This window comes from Zophobas morio, unplaced genomic scaffold, assembly GCF_036711695.1.
Source record: "Zophobas morio isolate AGI-343-1 ecotype UQ-CSIRO unplaced genomic scaffold, CSIRO_AGI_Zmor_V1 ptg000002l, whole genome shotgun sequence".
Classification (NCBI taxonomy): domain Eukaryota; kingdom Metazoa; phylum Arthropoda; class Insecta; order Coleoptera; family Tenebrionidae; genus Zophobas; species Zophobas morio.
This window is the reverse complement of record NW_026972107.1, coordinates 23,967,674-23,981,372: the sequence shown is the minus strand read 5'-3', so window position 1 is coordinate 23,981,372 and position 13,699 is coordinate 23,967,674. Positions and strand designations below refer to the sequence as shown.

Sequence of the window (13,699 nt, the reverse complement as noted above, 5' to 3'; positions counted from 1 at the left end):
ATAAAACTAAAAATATAACAACTACTTTGGAAGTAATCAACGAAATTGAAGGGAGAGAGATGCAACCAAAAATACACCATTGGCAACTCATTTTCGTTTAAAAATTCGTCAGGAGTTATCAAAAACATTATCTCGAAAACCGCATCTACAAAAAATGTGAAAATTTCGCGTTCTGTGCTATTATTTTTATTTTACAAACATCAATATTGAAAATACCCCTCAAACGGCATAAAAGTGTTCCAATACTCCCAATTAAACTCATAGCAACATCAAACTGTCAAAATTGTGTGGTTGAAAACATTTTGCTTTGTCAGTTTATTTTGTTAATTTTAACAGAAAATGGGCGACGAAATGAAAAATTCAACCGAAGAGTCAACTCCTGTGAATCAAGATGAATTAATTCTGGCCCAACAACGCCAAATTGAGAAAGAGGTACCGCGTTAGTAAATCTAGGTTATGTTGTCTTTCATTTGTGTTTATAGATTTCAGAGTCAATTGCTTTAGTCGGTGAATTAGAGCCGATATCGTCTTTAAACAGAGAATATTCGAACGATGAAGTTTACTTAGAAAAAATCAAAGATCTGTCTTCCAAATACAAGAACATCCGTAGAACTAGACCTGATGGAAATTGTTTTTTCCGCGCGTATAGTTACGCAGGGCTTGAAAGACTGTTAGATAAAAAAGACGAATTTAAGACATTTTATAAGCAAGCTGAAGAAAGTAAAAATGTTTTAGTTTCACTCGGCTTTCAGCAGTTTACAGTAGAAGATTTTTACGATACTGTGAGTTTTGTAGTTGTTGGGATGTAGCTAATTTGGTTGTTTTTAGTATATGGAAGTTCTTAAGCGCATAGGTGACATAGTCGAAGTAGATGACGCCAAAAAGACACTACATTACTTATTTAATGAACAGGGATATTCTGACTACATGGTAGTTTACCTGCGGCTGCTGACCAGTGGACAGTTGCAAAAAGAACAAGACTTTTATAGCTGTTTTATAGAGGGTCATAGAACTGTAAGTGCATCTAATGTTTTAATCATGGTATATTAATAATTGTTTGTATGTAGGTAGCTGACTTTTGCCACCAAGAGGTTGAACCGATGTATAAAGAAAGTGACCATATTCACATCATTGCAGCTTGCGCCGCCTTAAATACGGGAGTTCGAGTGGTTTATATGGACCGGGGTAACAACAAATCAGTCACTGAGCATGATTTTCCCGAAGGGTGTACACCTTCTGTTCATTTATTGTACCGTCCAGGGCATTATGATATCCTATATCCTTAATTTGAGGGTCTTCTTTGCAATTTCATTTCTACAGTTCAAGAATAAAAACATTGTTGAGATTCAAACCTGATTATTTCATTTTAATAAAATCCAAAAAAACTGCGCTCATTGGAAGAAGTGGTAAGTGTTTTAGCAAATAGTTGTTTGACACATTGAAAGCCAAAAACAGAGTCATTGTTTGATGCTTATTTATATACGAGTCCACAAATGGAATTCACTCAAGTCTGTAAGCATAAATTGTGTTCACTTATCTTATTATGTAATTATGTCAATGAAAATGGATCCAAGTAAATATGTTCTACAAATACTGTTGCATTAAATTACATGTTGACTCTTGAATTGGTAACATATAATTTTGTACGATTTCACGAAATACGTGTTTACTGCGCAAATATAATTACAGCGGGAACAGATTTTCCGTAGTTTTGAAGTCGTTGAGGATTACTGTTGTAGAACTGAATCTAATGGAGTTAAGATTGCTTTTAGTATTCGTAATGTACGTGGAAATGTCCAACTGCGGGATGATTTTATCAATGATTGATAATTTAATTGAACATACTAATAATACGCAGATTTTATCAGGATTTTTATGTAACAAAAAAGGTAGGAACTTTAATTGATAATTTTATTACAGTGACGAAAAAATCTGCAAACTATAAAATGGAAAAATTACTCTTTATCAAAAAATGTAAGAAATTGTAAGTGTCAATAATAAATGACAGCAAGCAGTAAGGGTAGCTCTTATCAGAGCCAGGTGCATTTATGTTATTAAAATTGGACCAGTGGATCCAATGGGTGTCAGGTTCTTTTCTGGTACAAATTTCGGTCACGAGAATTTTTGTTGTTATTATTATTTACTGTTTCCTCGCCCCGGAAGTACAGTCCAACAGATTCAACTTGTTCGAAAATTTTAATTATAAATTTGATTTTACGAATTTTATTTTACGATGGTAATACCGAAAAATTAAAATATTTATTCAATTGCTAAAATAAAATTTTAACAGTTACGGGATCGATAGCTGTTATCAAGGCGATCGAGCTCTCAGCTCTCAGCGTTTTGTTGTATTGCGAGATTCAAGAGGTAAAACACTGTTATATAATTGACTCCATTAGTCAAAGGGCAAGTGCACGAAGTAGTAAGTAACCCAAGCCGGAACGAAATAAAAAAAGGCAGGATAACTTGTGTTAAAAATCCCCCTACTAACATCGTTGCAATTAACCGATGAACTTCAATTCGTTCATTTAGTTATCATTGATTAAAAGAAGTCTTGACACATGTTCAGTTGAGAAGAGTTTTATACAGGTGATCGCATTAATCTGAAATTTGTACTCTGGAAGTTCTGATGAGGATTAAAAAAATTACATCATCATACAAAACGAATGACATATGAAATAATCAGCAGGCAATGTTCAGTAGGATCGAAATCGAACAAATTAAGCTTTACGAAAATAATAGGCTCGTAAGAAAATAACACATAAACATGAGACAAAATAAACATAAAATACCCCCGACATTTCGAGTCCATGATGATACTGATTTAACCGATGATTATTTTCAAAGTCCTTTATCTCAGAATGGATAAAAAAAAATAAAATGTAACAACTTAAATAAAAACGTCCAAACTTTAGATATAGCTATTGTTAAAAAAATAAGTCAAACCTGAGTGAGTGAATGTTCGTCACATGTTTTATATGGAGAGTAACATTTATCGTTGTCAAATTGTGTTATAGAATCACGAATAGTTAAAAATCTTAACCTGAACTGTGAATTTACAAACAATAGCAAAAAAATAACACGTATTGACGAATTCGCTAAAGAAAATCGTTAATTAACTGGTCTTACACTAATTACGCTGGTTGGAGGAGAACCGTGGCATTGGATGCGATTAATTTTTTTTTTTGTTATTTTGAAATTATAAACTAAATTAAACGTACCTGCACTTACTAAGAGGTAACTACTCAAGTGGCCCCCAATTTTTTGTACCTGTTAAAGGATGACATTCACTAATTCCTTAACGCTCTGCAACATACATAGATGATTGCCTACGTTACTAGAATTATTATTATTATTATTTCTCAAATGGCGTTGCACTTTTTTCCGATGCAAAATTTTAAATTTCGTACACCACAGTGAGATGAACTGTTCCTGTATGATGAATAAAATAAATTGCTTCATGCATTTTTTAAGTCATCCCCTACAAGCCTTTCTAAAAAATATGAAAGCTTTAAAAATTACAGCTGCAGATAGACTCACAATACCGAGCACGGTTGTAGAATAGATAGGTTGATACACTAGCATACATTTGCATATCCCTGGTCAGCGACGCCAATTGCCGATCGCGTCGCCTGGTTTTTGACGTTTTAGGGACACAGAACTCTATAGGCATCTGTCTATAACCGATGTAATTAATAAAAGAAATCGTATTTATCGACTTCGATCAAATGTCATTTACAAATTTTGTATTGTTCATAAAGCAATGTAAACCAAAATCCCTAAAATAACTAGAACGATTTCCGCTCGTCAAGGTAGAGGCGCTAGCTGTCTGTGTCCTTTCCATGGATATAGGGATCGAAAAAAAGCGTCGCCATCCCAAGCCATTAGTGTACAAACCTATCTATTCTACAACCGTGATACCGAGACAGCAATAAAAACACAAACTAAGACAGCCATGGATTTTTGAAGATTTGTCTTTGATAGAATTTCTGTCATCTTAGATGATCGTGAATTTGAAACTTTGACTTGAAAATGCAACGATCACAGCCAAACTTTCAAAGATCTACGAAGCTTACGTACACCTTAAAACTTTTCCAAAATTTCAGAACAATCAAGGCGAATTCATAAACTACAAGTACACGAGTATGTTATTTTATAAAATTTAAATAGCATTTACCCTGCATATTCTGAGGTGACGTAATCAAATTGTTGGTGGGGAAGAATACACAAATTTTGGTTAGCCTACCTACACGAGGAATGTTGAACTTTCGCATTTTTTTTTTTTAATATTAAGAAAGTACTGTTTTTGGTAAATGATGAAAAATTTACAGCTAGAGCAAGATTTGAACTTACGTCTTTCGATTGCCGAGCGGCTATCCTACCAACTGAACTATCCGGGATGCTCATGTTTTTTCTCGCTTATGTATTTGCACCGTTACATGTTTAATCTGTTTCAACCAAAAGTACCGATTTATAAGTACAAATAGATTTCAAAAAGTTCCAAAGTTAGAATTTTGTCAACAACACGTCGGGCCACCATAAATTAACAAGCGGTGACGGCACTTTTTTTTCAACTGTTGCACTTTTTATGTAAGCAACCCAATAAGTGTTTCCAAGTTAAACAGATCAAATAGAATGTACACATTACGAATAAGTAAATACATACGAATAAATAGATTTTAGTAATTTCTAAATCTATCCCAGAATATCTCTTCGTTCTCACTGAACTTTTAAGGTGAATATGTATATTTAGTTCATTATTGGATTGATTTTTACGCTGAAGCTGTTTAGTGGGTAAGGTTCATTAAATCAACCAGAAATTTTTTGTCATGTTTTCTTATATAATTATTATCGATGATTTTTTTGTTTGCTTTTACATTTTTTATTAATCCTGGCGTATTCTTTAAATTTAATCAATTTTATCATCGTGTCTTGTTAAAGAATTGGGAAATTGATCTTACGTACTATTTGTAAAGAAAAATACATGACAAAGTTTGTACGAGATTTACCAGATATTTGTTTTTTTTTTATAATTTACTCATTTGGTTTTCCGAGTAAATAATCGCCGAGAGAAGTACTGCAACAGTCACTTTGATGAATGTAAGATTTCGATTTCGTAATGTAAATAGATATGCAAAACATGGGGTGTTGCACTTAAAAAAGTACGGTTGAATGTAGGTATTTCCGCCCAAAGCCGAAAGTAATATTAATAATAGACTGATTATATGATGAAATATTCCAATCAGAATTGGCTATGAGAAAATGTATAGGTGGTACAGGTGGTACTACTGCAAATCTGACACATCAGATCCGACAATGACTGACATATCTGTCACTTGCCATCAGTGCCAAAAAATAAACACATGCAGCAGAGATCCATGTACCTACCTATTTATTTTATGTCAATATCCAGTGACAAAAAGGCTGTAATAAAGCTTGTGTTGATTTACGTTAAAATGGAGGCAGTAATAATACCTAAATCTTGACAGGCAAAGCCAACTCTAATTCATTTTATTTTCCATCTTACGGTGCAAAGTAAACTTGTTAACAAATAAAATAAAAGTTTTGTTAAATCTAATTCGTAAGACATTCACATTATTATTTCACTTAAATTATATCTTTTTAGATGGCTTACTTTTTTTACAACACTTTTCTTCGAAAAAGTTTCAAGTCAACATTTTTCCGCTACATACTTTGGGAATTCCGTACCCAATTCCTCCAAGTTTCTCAACTTTTGTGCTGGATGCATACTGTTCCAGTGCCAAGCATGTGATATATCTGGTATTACAGTTACAATTACGTTATATGTACATGTAGTACATGCACATATAACGGGTGTTCAGTTGAAAAAGTCCATACTGTTGTGTATAACTGAAATTTAAGCGTTATCAGTTGTCATCGATTAGATTTTAAATTTATTGCAGACATATACTTCACAATTTTAACAAAAAGTCAAAGTCAACTTGATGACTTTTTCATTTGACCACCCGAGATGTACACGTGATCATAAAATTACAATTTTTTAAGGCAAATAAAACAAATTTATTCTCCAATCCTTTTAAGTGGATTATCTACCACAATGTAGCCATCGAAACTGACAAGTTAAGGGAGGATTATTTTAGTAACATAAACGTTTTAGTTGATAGTGATGTTACTATCTGTATACGAAAGACGGATGACTTGTTCAACATAATCAAAATTTATAAACGACACATCGATGGTCCTTTACTACTAGAAAATATAGGTACATGGTCATTTGATCAAGGTCTCATTGACAATGGATATGAAAAAATTACATACAAACGGAGAAGAAATCTCATGAAAACCATTTTGAAATCTTCTATTGTGCTTACAAACAATGATTCGATAAATCACCTAACAGACAAAAGGTACAAAGACAGTAAACAATCGTGTGAATACAGCTTTGTTATTGGATGTGTCAAAACGCATGCTCGCCCAATCAGTGTGTCAAGAGTATGTACACTCGTAGCTTACTCATAAGGTAGCGAGTTTCCTTAACCAGTCATAAAGCTGTGTTGAATTTTAGAGTTACCTGCTCCACTTTTAATTTTCTAGATATTACTTGTTATATAAGTTGTTAATATTAGCTAACAAGACTTATTTTAGAGATATTCATATCGACAGCATTGCGAAAGTAAATTATGTTCTGGTAGAACATCTGGCAGATACTCTAAATGCTACTTTAAAATATTCCTTGCAAAATACTTGGGGTTATAAGGATAAAAACTCAATGTGGAGTGGGATGATAGGGGAGTTGACACGGAAAGAAGCAGATATAGGAGGTACAGCACTTTTCGTCACTTCCGATAGAGTCGATATTATAGATTATATTGCAATGACAACGAAAACAAGGTCGAAGTTTATTTTTCGGCAACCGAAACTGTCATATGTTAGTAATGTTTTTACCCTACCATTTGATGACTACGTTTGGGCCAGCATCTGTGCTTTGTTTGTTATTATAGCGTTTATTTTATGCATTGTCATCAACTGGGAATGGAAAAAGAAGAAATACGTAGAACTTTTGGTAGCATCCATTTTCTTAACAATTTGAAATAAGAACTATTTTTTTATAGAATGAGACCAATGAGATTGAAATTCGCAATTCTTGGAGCGAAGTTGCTTTCGAAACATTTGCAGCAATGTGTCAACAAGGCACCACAACTGTCCCTTATAGTATACCGGGCAGGATAACTTTAATTTTTCTTCTTGTTTCTTTCATGTTTTTGTATACTTCTTACTCTGCAAATATAGTTGCTCTATTGCAATCATCATCAAAGAATATTCAAACTTTGCAAGATATTCTTAAGTCTCGTTTAGATGTAGGCGTTGATGACACAGTCTTCAACCGTTTCTACTTTCCGGTAAGTTGAACAAAATCAAGAAAAATAATAGCCTTCGTTCTAAATGTAGAATGCTACTGAACCGGTACGTAGAGCACTATACTTACAAAAGGTAGCTCCACCTGGACAAAAACCTAAATTCTATCCCATTGAAGAGGGAATAAAACGGATGAGAAACGGTTTATTTGCATTTCATGTTGAAACAGGCCCCGGTTACAAATTTGTGAGTAAGTATTAAATTTCTTCATCAGGAATTATACTATATAAAAATTAGCCGAAACATTTCAGGAGGACGAAAAATGTGGTTTACAAGAAATCCAGTTCTTACAAGTACCTGATCCATGGTTGGCTATACAGAAGAATTCGTCGTATAAAAAGATGTTAAAAGTGGGGTAAATTATTTTGTTTTACTTAGCTTCTTTTCTGTAATTTTTTTCCAAAGACTTCGTTTGTTGCAAGAGAATGGTATACAAGAACGGGAAGTCGGCTTAATTTATACTAAAAAACCTCAATGTTTGTCAAGTAGCAGCAGTTTTATCAGCGTCGGATTGGTGGATTGTTATCCCGCTGCTGTTGTTTTGGCCGGTGGTTTAGGGGCAGCGGTATTCGTTTTGTTTCTAGAACTGTATGTAAATAATAGGTTGTAGACGGTTACTGAATGTATACGAAATTTTTATTTGTTGCTGTTTTTAAGAGTCAACCATTACTCCAGAAGAAGGAAGAAGTGTGTCAAGCTTGTTCCGGGAGAAGTTAAGATAAAAACATATACAAAAATTTAGATTATGTGTACAGAGGCACTTATCCGTGCCATTAAAAGTTAATCACACACGATCAAATTTACAGGAAACAATTGCAAATTAGATTTTAATTCAAATTAAATATTTAATTCACATGTTATAAACAAACACATTTTTAGACACTAATAATTTATTAATTACAAATACTTGCGATTCTTAAATGCAGTATTTTATACCATAGAGTTAAAAAAAAATTACCATGGGAATTCCTACGAACATTTTTAAAAAAGATGCACTGTATATCTGCATACAAAAACAAATATGTAACAAGTTATTCTATCACTGTATACGACAATTAAATTCATTACAGAGTAGATCAAATCATACTCTAGTAATACATATATGGAGTAGAATACTGCCCTACTGAACGTTTTGACGACCGATTTTTGGGATTAAGGACTCAGGCTCTTCAATTTAGTATTTATGAATTTATTAATTCCATCACTATACTTAGACTAGACTTAACTCACCACGTAGAGACAGCAACGACGTGCCTAAAATAGAGCAATATAATTTCTGCAACTTTCGCCGCAGCCACTTCCAATGCAATGATGTCAACTTGATGATGATGATGCTATACGAGTTTTTAACCGAAATTCATTACGCAGTGCATTTTTTACAGAAATGTCCAAACGATGCATGTTACGTTCAGAGCACAGACTAAAGCGAGCAACCTTCAAGTTCTCCATAGACTCTGCTGTAATTGCACGTAGTGAGGGTCAATAGCGCTTTGTACGTTGTTCTTTTCTGTAAATTTTCCTCTATAAAACTGGGTTTGCAATGCGATGACTGTTGCGTTTTATTTCTAATGTGTAGTGTTCATCCCACTATATGCGCGAATTTGAAAGAAAACTAACCCTTTTTTGTATCGTGCAGTTAACCATCTGAAAGCAAAGCCCTCAGATGGAAGGTTCAAGTGCATCACTGCACTGACGGTTCGCCTGTTCACTTATTCGATTCTTGAATTTTTAAAAATTTTTCGTCTAAACAACTTTATCAGGTTATTCGTAAAGATTACTCTGTTTTTATTGCTTCTGTTTTTCGTTTATTTAAAATGCTGCTTACTTTTAAATGAAATAATACATTAATTACCATGACTAGGTACCTATCATCTAGTTAGAATCTAAACACTAGAATCCCCGAGATAATTGTTAAATTCCATTAAAAACACCCAGACGAAAATTTTTAGTAATCTTTAAAAAATCTTTATTTATTAACATGTAAAAATACATATAAAAATAATCACATATTTGTTAAACAGATCATACTAAGTACAGTAAAGCCTTTGTTCAAAAGAGATAATCCTTTTGTAGATGTTGTTCACAGGAAGTTTCTTGATCGCTGTATAAAACTGACTAGACGTTTTAATACCGAAAGTGTTAATAATATGTTCTCGTGCTACATTTCTAGACAATTCAACTAACGAAGGCACGGACGGTAATATTTCCATTTTTTTCATAACCTTATCTGACGCAGTTCCATCCGCAAGAAAAAAGTCTTGTAATCTCGGAAGCGCAAAAAAATCTAACAGTACATCTAAATCCATCAAAAGGTACGATTGGGGGTTTTGCAAAAATTTGTCAATATTTAGATTAACGTCGTATATGAAATACGGCATAATGGACTGTTGGATTACTTCATGGTCATAAATAGCACAACATGGTATAAATTCTTTTGGTGTTTGAATGTCCATGTGCAACATGATATCAAATAATTCACAGCGACCGTAAAAAACATAAACAGCGTTTAAATCTGACGGAGTAACGTTTGCACCATAACTTAATAAACAACAAACTAATTCTGTTAGAGTTTTCAGCGGTAATTTGTTTTTGTGAAATATTTTTGCCAGACTAGAAATTGGAGATACGGATGTGCAACAGTTTTGAACGACTTCTTGAACAAACTCGTTTTCAAAGAGAAACTCTAAAAATGAAAGGAAATCTGGTCCAACACATCTCATCTTTTCTACTGCAGTCAAATAATTAGTTAAAGTGCAACAACTGAGAACCATATCTCTAAGGATATAGTCAAATTTATTCCACAATAATATTAGATTTTCAGGTTTAACGTCTGGTAGTACATTATTAAGGTTGTGTAATTGATCTGTGTCATATACGACGGTGGATACCTTGGTTAAAATCTGTTCAAACAAAGGCCACTTCATGGTGATCGCTTTAGTCAAAGTTTTTAGTTCAATTGTGCAACCTATCTCATCAAAAGTGCAATGGTATAAAATCAGTTTCAGTTGTAGATCTAGTGACCTAAATTTGTCTACCATTAGAGGAAGTGTTCCATCGTGGCATCCAGTAGATGTATCGGCCCCATAATACAACAGCATGTGAATAATGTCTGCATTTCCACGCTGACACGCTACATAAAATGGTGTTTTTCCAGCCAAACTCTGAGCATTAATGTCACTTCCTGCTTCTATCAAGATCTGACAGACTGCTAAAGAACTAAACTGACTTGCGTGGTGTAAAGGTATGCACCCCGCTCCATCTCTCAAGTTAACATTGGCGCCTTTTTTTATAAGTTTCTCAACATAATAAATTTTATCAGATAATACAGCTACAGTCAAGGCACTAATTTGCATACAGTTAACGGCATCTAATTCGACATCATTTCTTTTTATTAAAAACTTGAAAACGTTTTGGCTAAAAAGAAATATAAATTTAAAAAATAAAAACAAACGAGAAATTTTTATGTCAAAACCTGTTATTTAAAACTGCTATGTGAAGCAGAGTGTTTTCTTCGCGGTCTCTTGTATTTATAGACGCTCCTGTCTTTAACAAGAAGCTCAGTAACCAGACATGATTGGTGTTTGCTGCGAATATTAAACCAGATAACTTTGTTGATTCAGGGATCTGTCCCGTAGTTAAAATGCTTAGTTCAGGCTGCAAAATATACAAATATATATTATGAACACATAATATGGGACAGTTGCTTATTACATGTGCGGGTGATGGACGTGTTGCGCTAATTAGACGCTGCAAATTACTAACTGAAGTCAAATTACCCATGATTGTTGCTTAAAATTTGAATGCACACACAATTATTTTCGTTACAACACTATGTATCACTTGTTTCATGACTTTTCCATACCGACGCCACTTACGACGTCGTAAAAACAGCGGTTCATACTCTCATCTAACAAGGACAGTTTACTTTTTAATCAATGTTTGATTGACGTCACTGTTACGTGCAAAATTATGTGTGCGTCTGATTCACCATTACAGAAATCTATGTAGAGATGCGTCGCCAGCCACATAACTTTAAAACTGGGAATTTTTAAATCAGCCATTCAATGGATTTTTGCTGTCATTCCATTTTTTCGGTATAATATATATATATAACAACATAAACCACAAATTGTTTAAAAATATGCTTTTTATTTATTTATTATATGATTTTCAACAAAATTTCCTCATTGTATACCGATGAATGTGTGTCTGATTGAAAAATATAATTTAGTTAAATATAAATGAACTAACTAACGCATGTAGTTATGTATTAATATATAGTATAACTGTGTCCCACACGTTGCTATATTGTGTGATAGTACACAAATTAGTTACCGTTGACCGACCCCTAAAAAACCCATGCTGTTGTTCCGTTGTTTATCTATCAAAAACTCGAACAGTTTAGAAAAATTGTTAAGCAACGCAACTAGACGGCAATTCTCAATTGATGACTTATCACCTGATTTAAATACCATCATCAGGATTCCTACAAAAAAATTCAAGTTTGCTCTAAAACAAAAAATTATACTTTAACAGGGCTAAATTTCCGGCGTTGTATACTGCTTTGTTAGGTCGTTATTGTGTAATTTTCAGTGATTGGAAGTAGTTCAATTACAAGTAATTTATTATTGTAATTCAATTCCTTTTCTAGCAATGAGGAATTGTAACGCATTACGTTTCAAAAAATGCAATGAGTAATTGCAATGAATTGCTTTTTTGAGTAATTTAGTCACTTTTACAATTACTTTTTGCAATTACTTTTAACCCAAATACTCAAAAATATTGTTTTGTTTTTCTCTATGAATCGTTCACCTGACCTACTGGGATTATTATACCTGATTTGTCACCACAAAGAGAAGATTAACCCAGTAAGGAGTTACAACTTAAAATGAGTTGTGAAAACTCAAACAACCCGCTTTAAATTAACATGTAAAAAAAAATTGAAAGGCCCACGAAAATTTCAAAAATTCAAAAATTTGGCCTTGGCTGTGATCGTCCAACAAAGTGGAACCCTACATTGTGTTTTTTTTTTGTGGCGGAATGAGTTGAGATGCAAGTGGTGGACCCCAAGGTTGGAAAAGTACCGCTAAATAAAACACAAAATATATGGAGGACACAAAATCATTTATTCCTCCACTGACAAAAAAAAAAGAAAAAAAAAGCTGCCACTTGGTTGTGCCGGTTGAAGACACCTCTTAGTGCTCAGCGACAAAAAAAAACTTGCCTAACTTGGAATGAAATCAAATTAAACGTTCTAAATCAATGCAAATATTTCAAAATCACAAATTTAATAAAAACAAAGAAAAATCTGAATTAAAGTAACTGGATGCAAATACACAAGTTATTACGGACGTGTGTCGGCAAATTTAAAATTATGACAGTCAACAAGAGAACGAAATTTTAATAAAATTATGCAGCGGGGCGCATAGCGACAGCGGCACCAGAACGCTATAAGAGTGTGGCGATCGAACCATCATTGTATCACGAGCGGAGTTTGGGGCTCCTGATTGTGGCTGTTCTGCCCCCACGACGGTGATTCTATTCTATCGGTCGCAAACTCGTGGCTGGAAATCACGGCTATAGATAAGTTAACAGTTCATCCCGACCACTCCCCTGACTTCTATTCTAGGTCTGCGTTTTTTGCGCAAATTGTGCGATAAATCCCGCCAGCTCGACTAGTAACCGCGCCCTCCGCTTCTTCCACGTGTTTCTGTGTTATCTACCTCAGTTCTATTTAAATGTTCACTTTCTATAACTCTGATATTAAACTACAATCGAGCAAGGGTTAAAGTTTCAAAAGAGCAATAAACAACATTTACTTTCGCCATTCACTCTCGTGAAGTTTTAAACAGCAAAGAATTCTTATTTGAGATTAAGACTGGACAGCAGACAATTTATATGATGGAAGCATTAATCAACAAAATATTTACATAAAAATAATTAGCAAAGATTTATAAAAACAAAAAAGATCTGGTGTGAAATAAGACTTGTGCAGACAAAAATATTCCGTGAGGTTAGGAACTGCAGAGCATGAAAATTTACGTTCATTTTATATTATACAGCAAAGAAAATTACTGATGTTAAAATTGTAAGATAGAGAAAAATTTTATGAGGTGAAAAATTGCAAATTAAAGGTGAAGTTATTTAGCTGCATTGTGAACAATTGTTTTGCATCCCCCAAACAAACACAAAAAAAGCATAGTAGGCAGTCTAGGAGGTTCAAAATGGTGTCGGACGAACGCGTCGTTCAAAAAAAAAAAACGTCAAAAATGTGTCTCCTAGAAATGTGATCAATGTGTGG

At 33.7% G+C, this 13,699-nt stretch overlaps 3 protein-coding genes across 4 annotated transcripts; 2 read left to right on the top strand and 1 right to left on the bottom strand.

Annotated features, from left to right (window-relative positions):
• The first annotated feature begins 70 nt into the window (after window positions 1-70).
• On the top strand, window positions 71-1,351 carry LOC135131137 (ubiquitin thioesterase otubain-like). Its single transcript, XM_064058711.1, has 4 exons — window positions 71-432; window positions 483-782; window positions 829-1,014; window positions 1,068-1,351. Exons 1-4 carry the CDS (start codon window positions 340-342, stop codon window positions 1,284-1,286), a joined length of 798 nt encoding a protein of 265 aa, XP_063914781.1. The 5' UTR covers window positions 71-339; the 3' UTR covers window positions 1,287-1,351.
• Window positions 1,352-1,437: 86 nt separating this feature from the next.
• Window positions 1,438-8,445, top strand: LOC135131122 (probable glutamate receptor). Of its 2 annotated transcripts, XM_064058675.1 has the most exons (9): window positions 1,438-1,889; window positions 5,627-5,781; window positions 6,028-6,389; window positions 6,628-7,045; window positions 7,095-7,382; window positions 7,432-7,588; window positions 7,636-7,753; window positions 7,804-8,001; window positions 8,056-8,445. In XM_064058675.1, exons 1-9 carry the CDS (start codon window positions 1,751-1,753, stop codon window positions 8,138-8,140), a joined length of 1,920 nt encoding a protein of 639 aa, XP_063914745.1. In that variant the 5' UTR covers window positions 1,438-1,750; the 3' UTR covers window positions 8,141-8,445. The 2 variants fall into 2 exon arrangements, with proteins under 2 accessions (XP_063914745.1, XP_063914754.1); XM_064058684.1 differs by lacking the exon at window positions 8,056-8,445 and having other exon boundaries at window positions 7,636-7,748; window positions 7,804-7,937.
• An 895-nt stretch (window positions 8,446-9,340) lies between these two features.
• On the bottom strand, window positions 9,341-11,401 carry LOC135131129 (uncharacterized). The gene is made up of 3 exons (XM_064058698.1): window positions 11,110-11,401; window positions 10,871-11,052; window positions 9,341-10,812 (listed from the first exon to the last, which is right to left on the bottom strand). Exons 1-3 carry the CDS (start codon window positions 11,176-11,178, stop codon window positions 9,426-9,428), a joined length of 1,638 nt encoding a protein of 545 aa, XP_063914768.1. The 5' UTR covers window positions 11,179-11,401; the 3' UTR covers window positions 9,341-9,425.
• Between the last annotated feature and the right edge of the window lie 2,298 nt (window positions 11,402-13,699).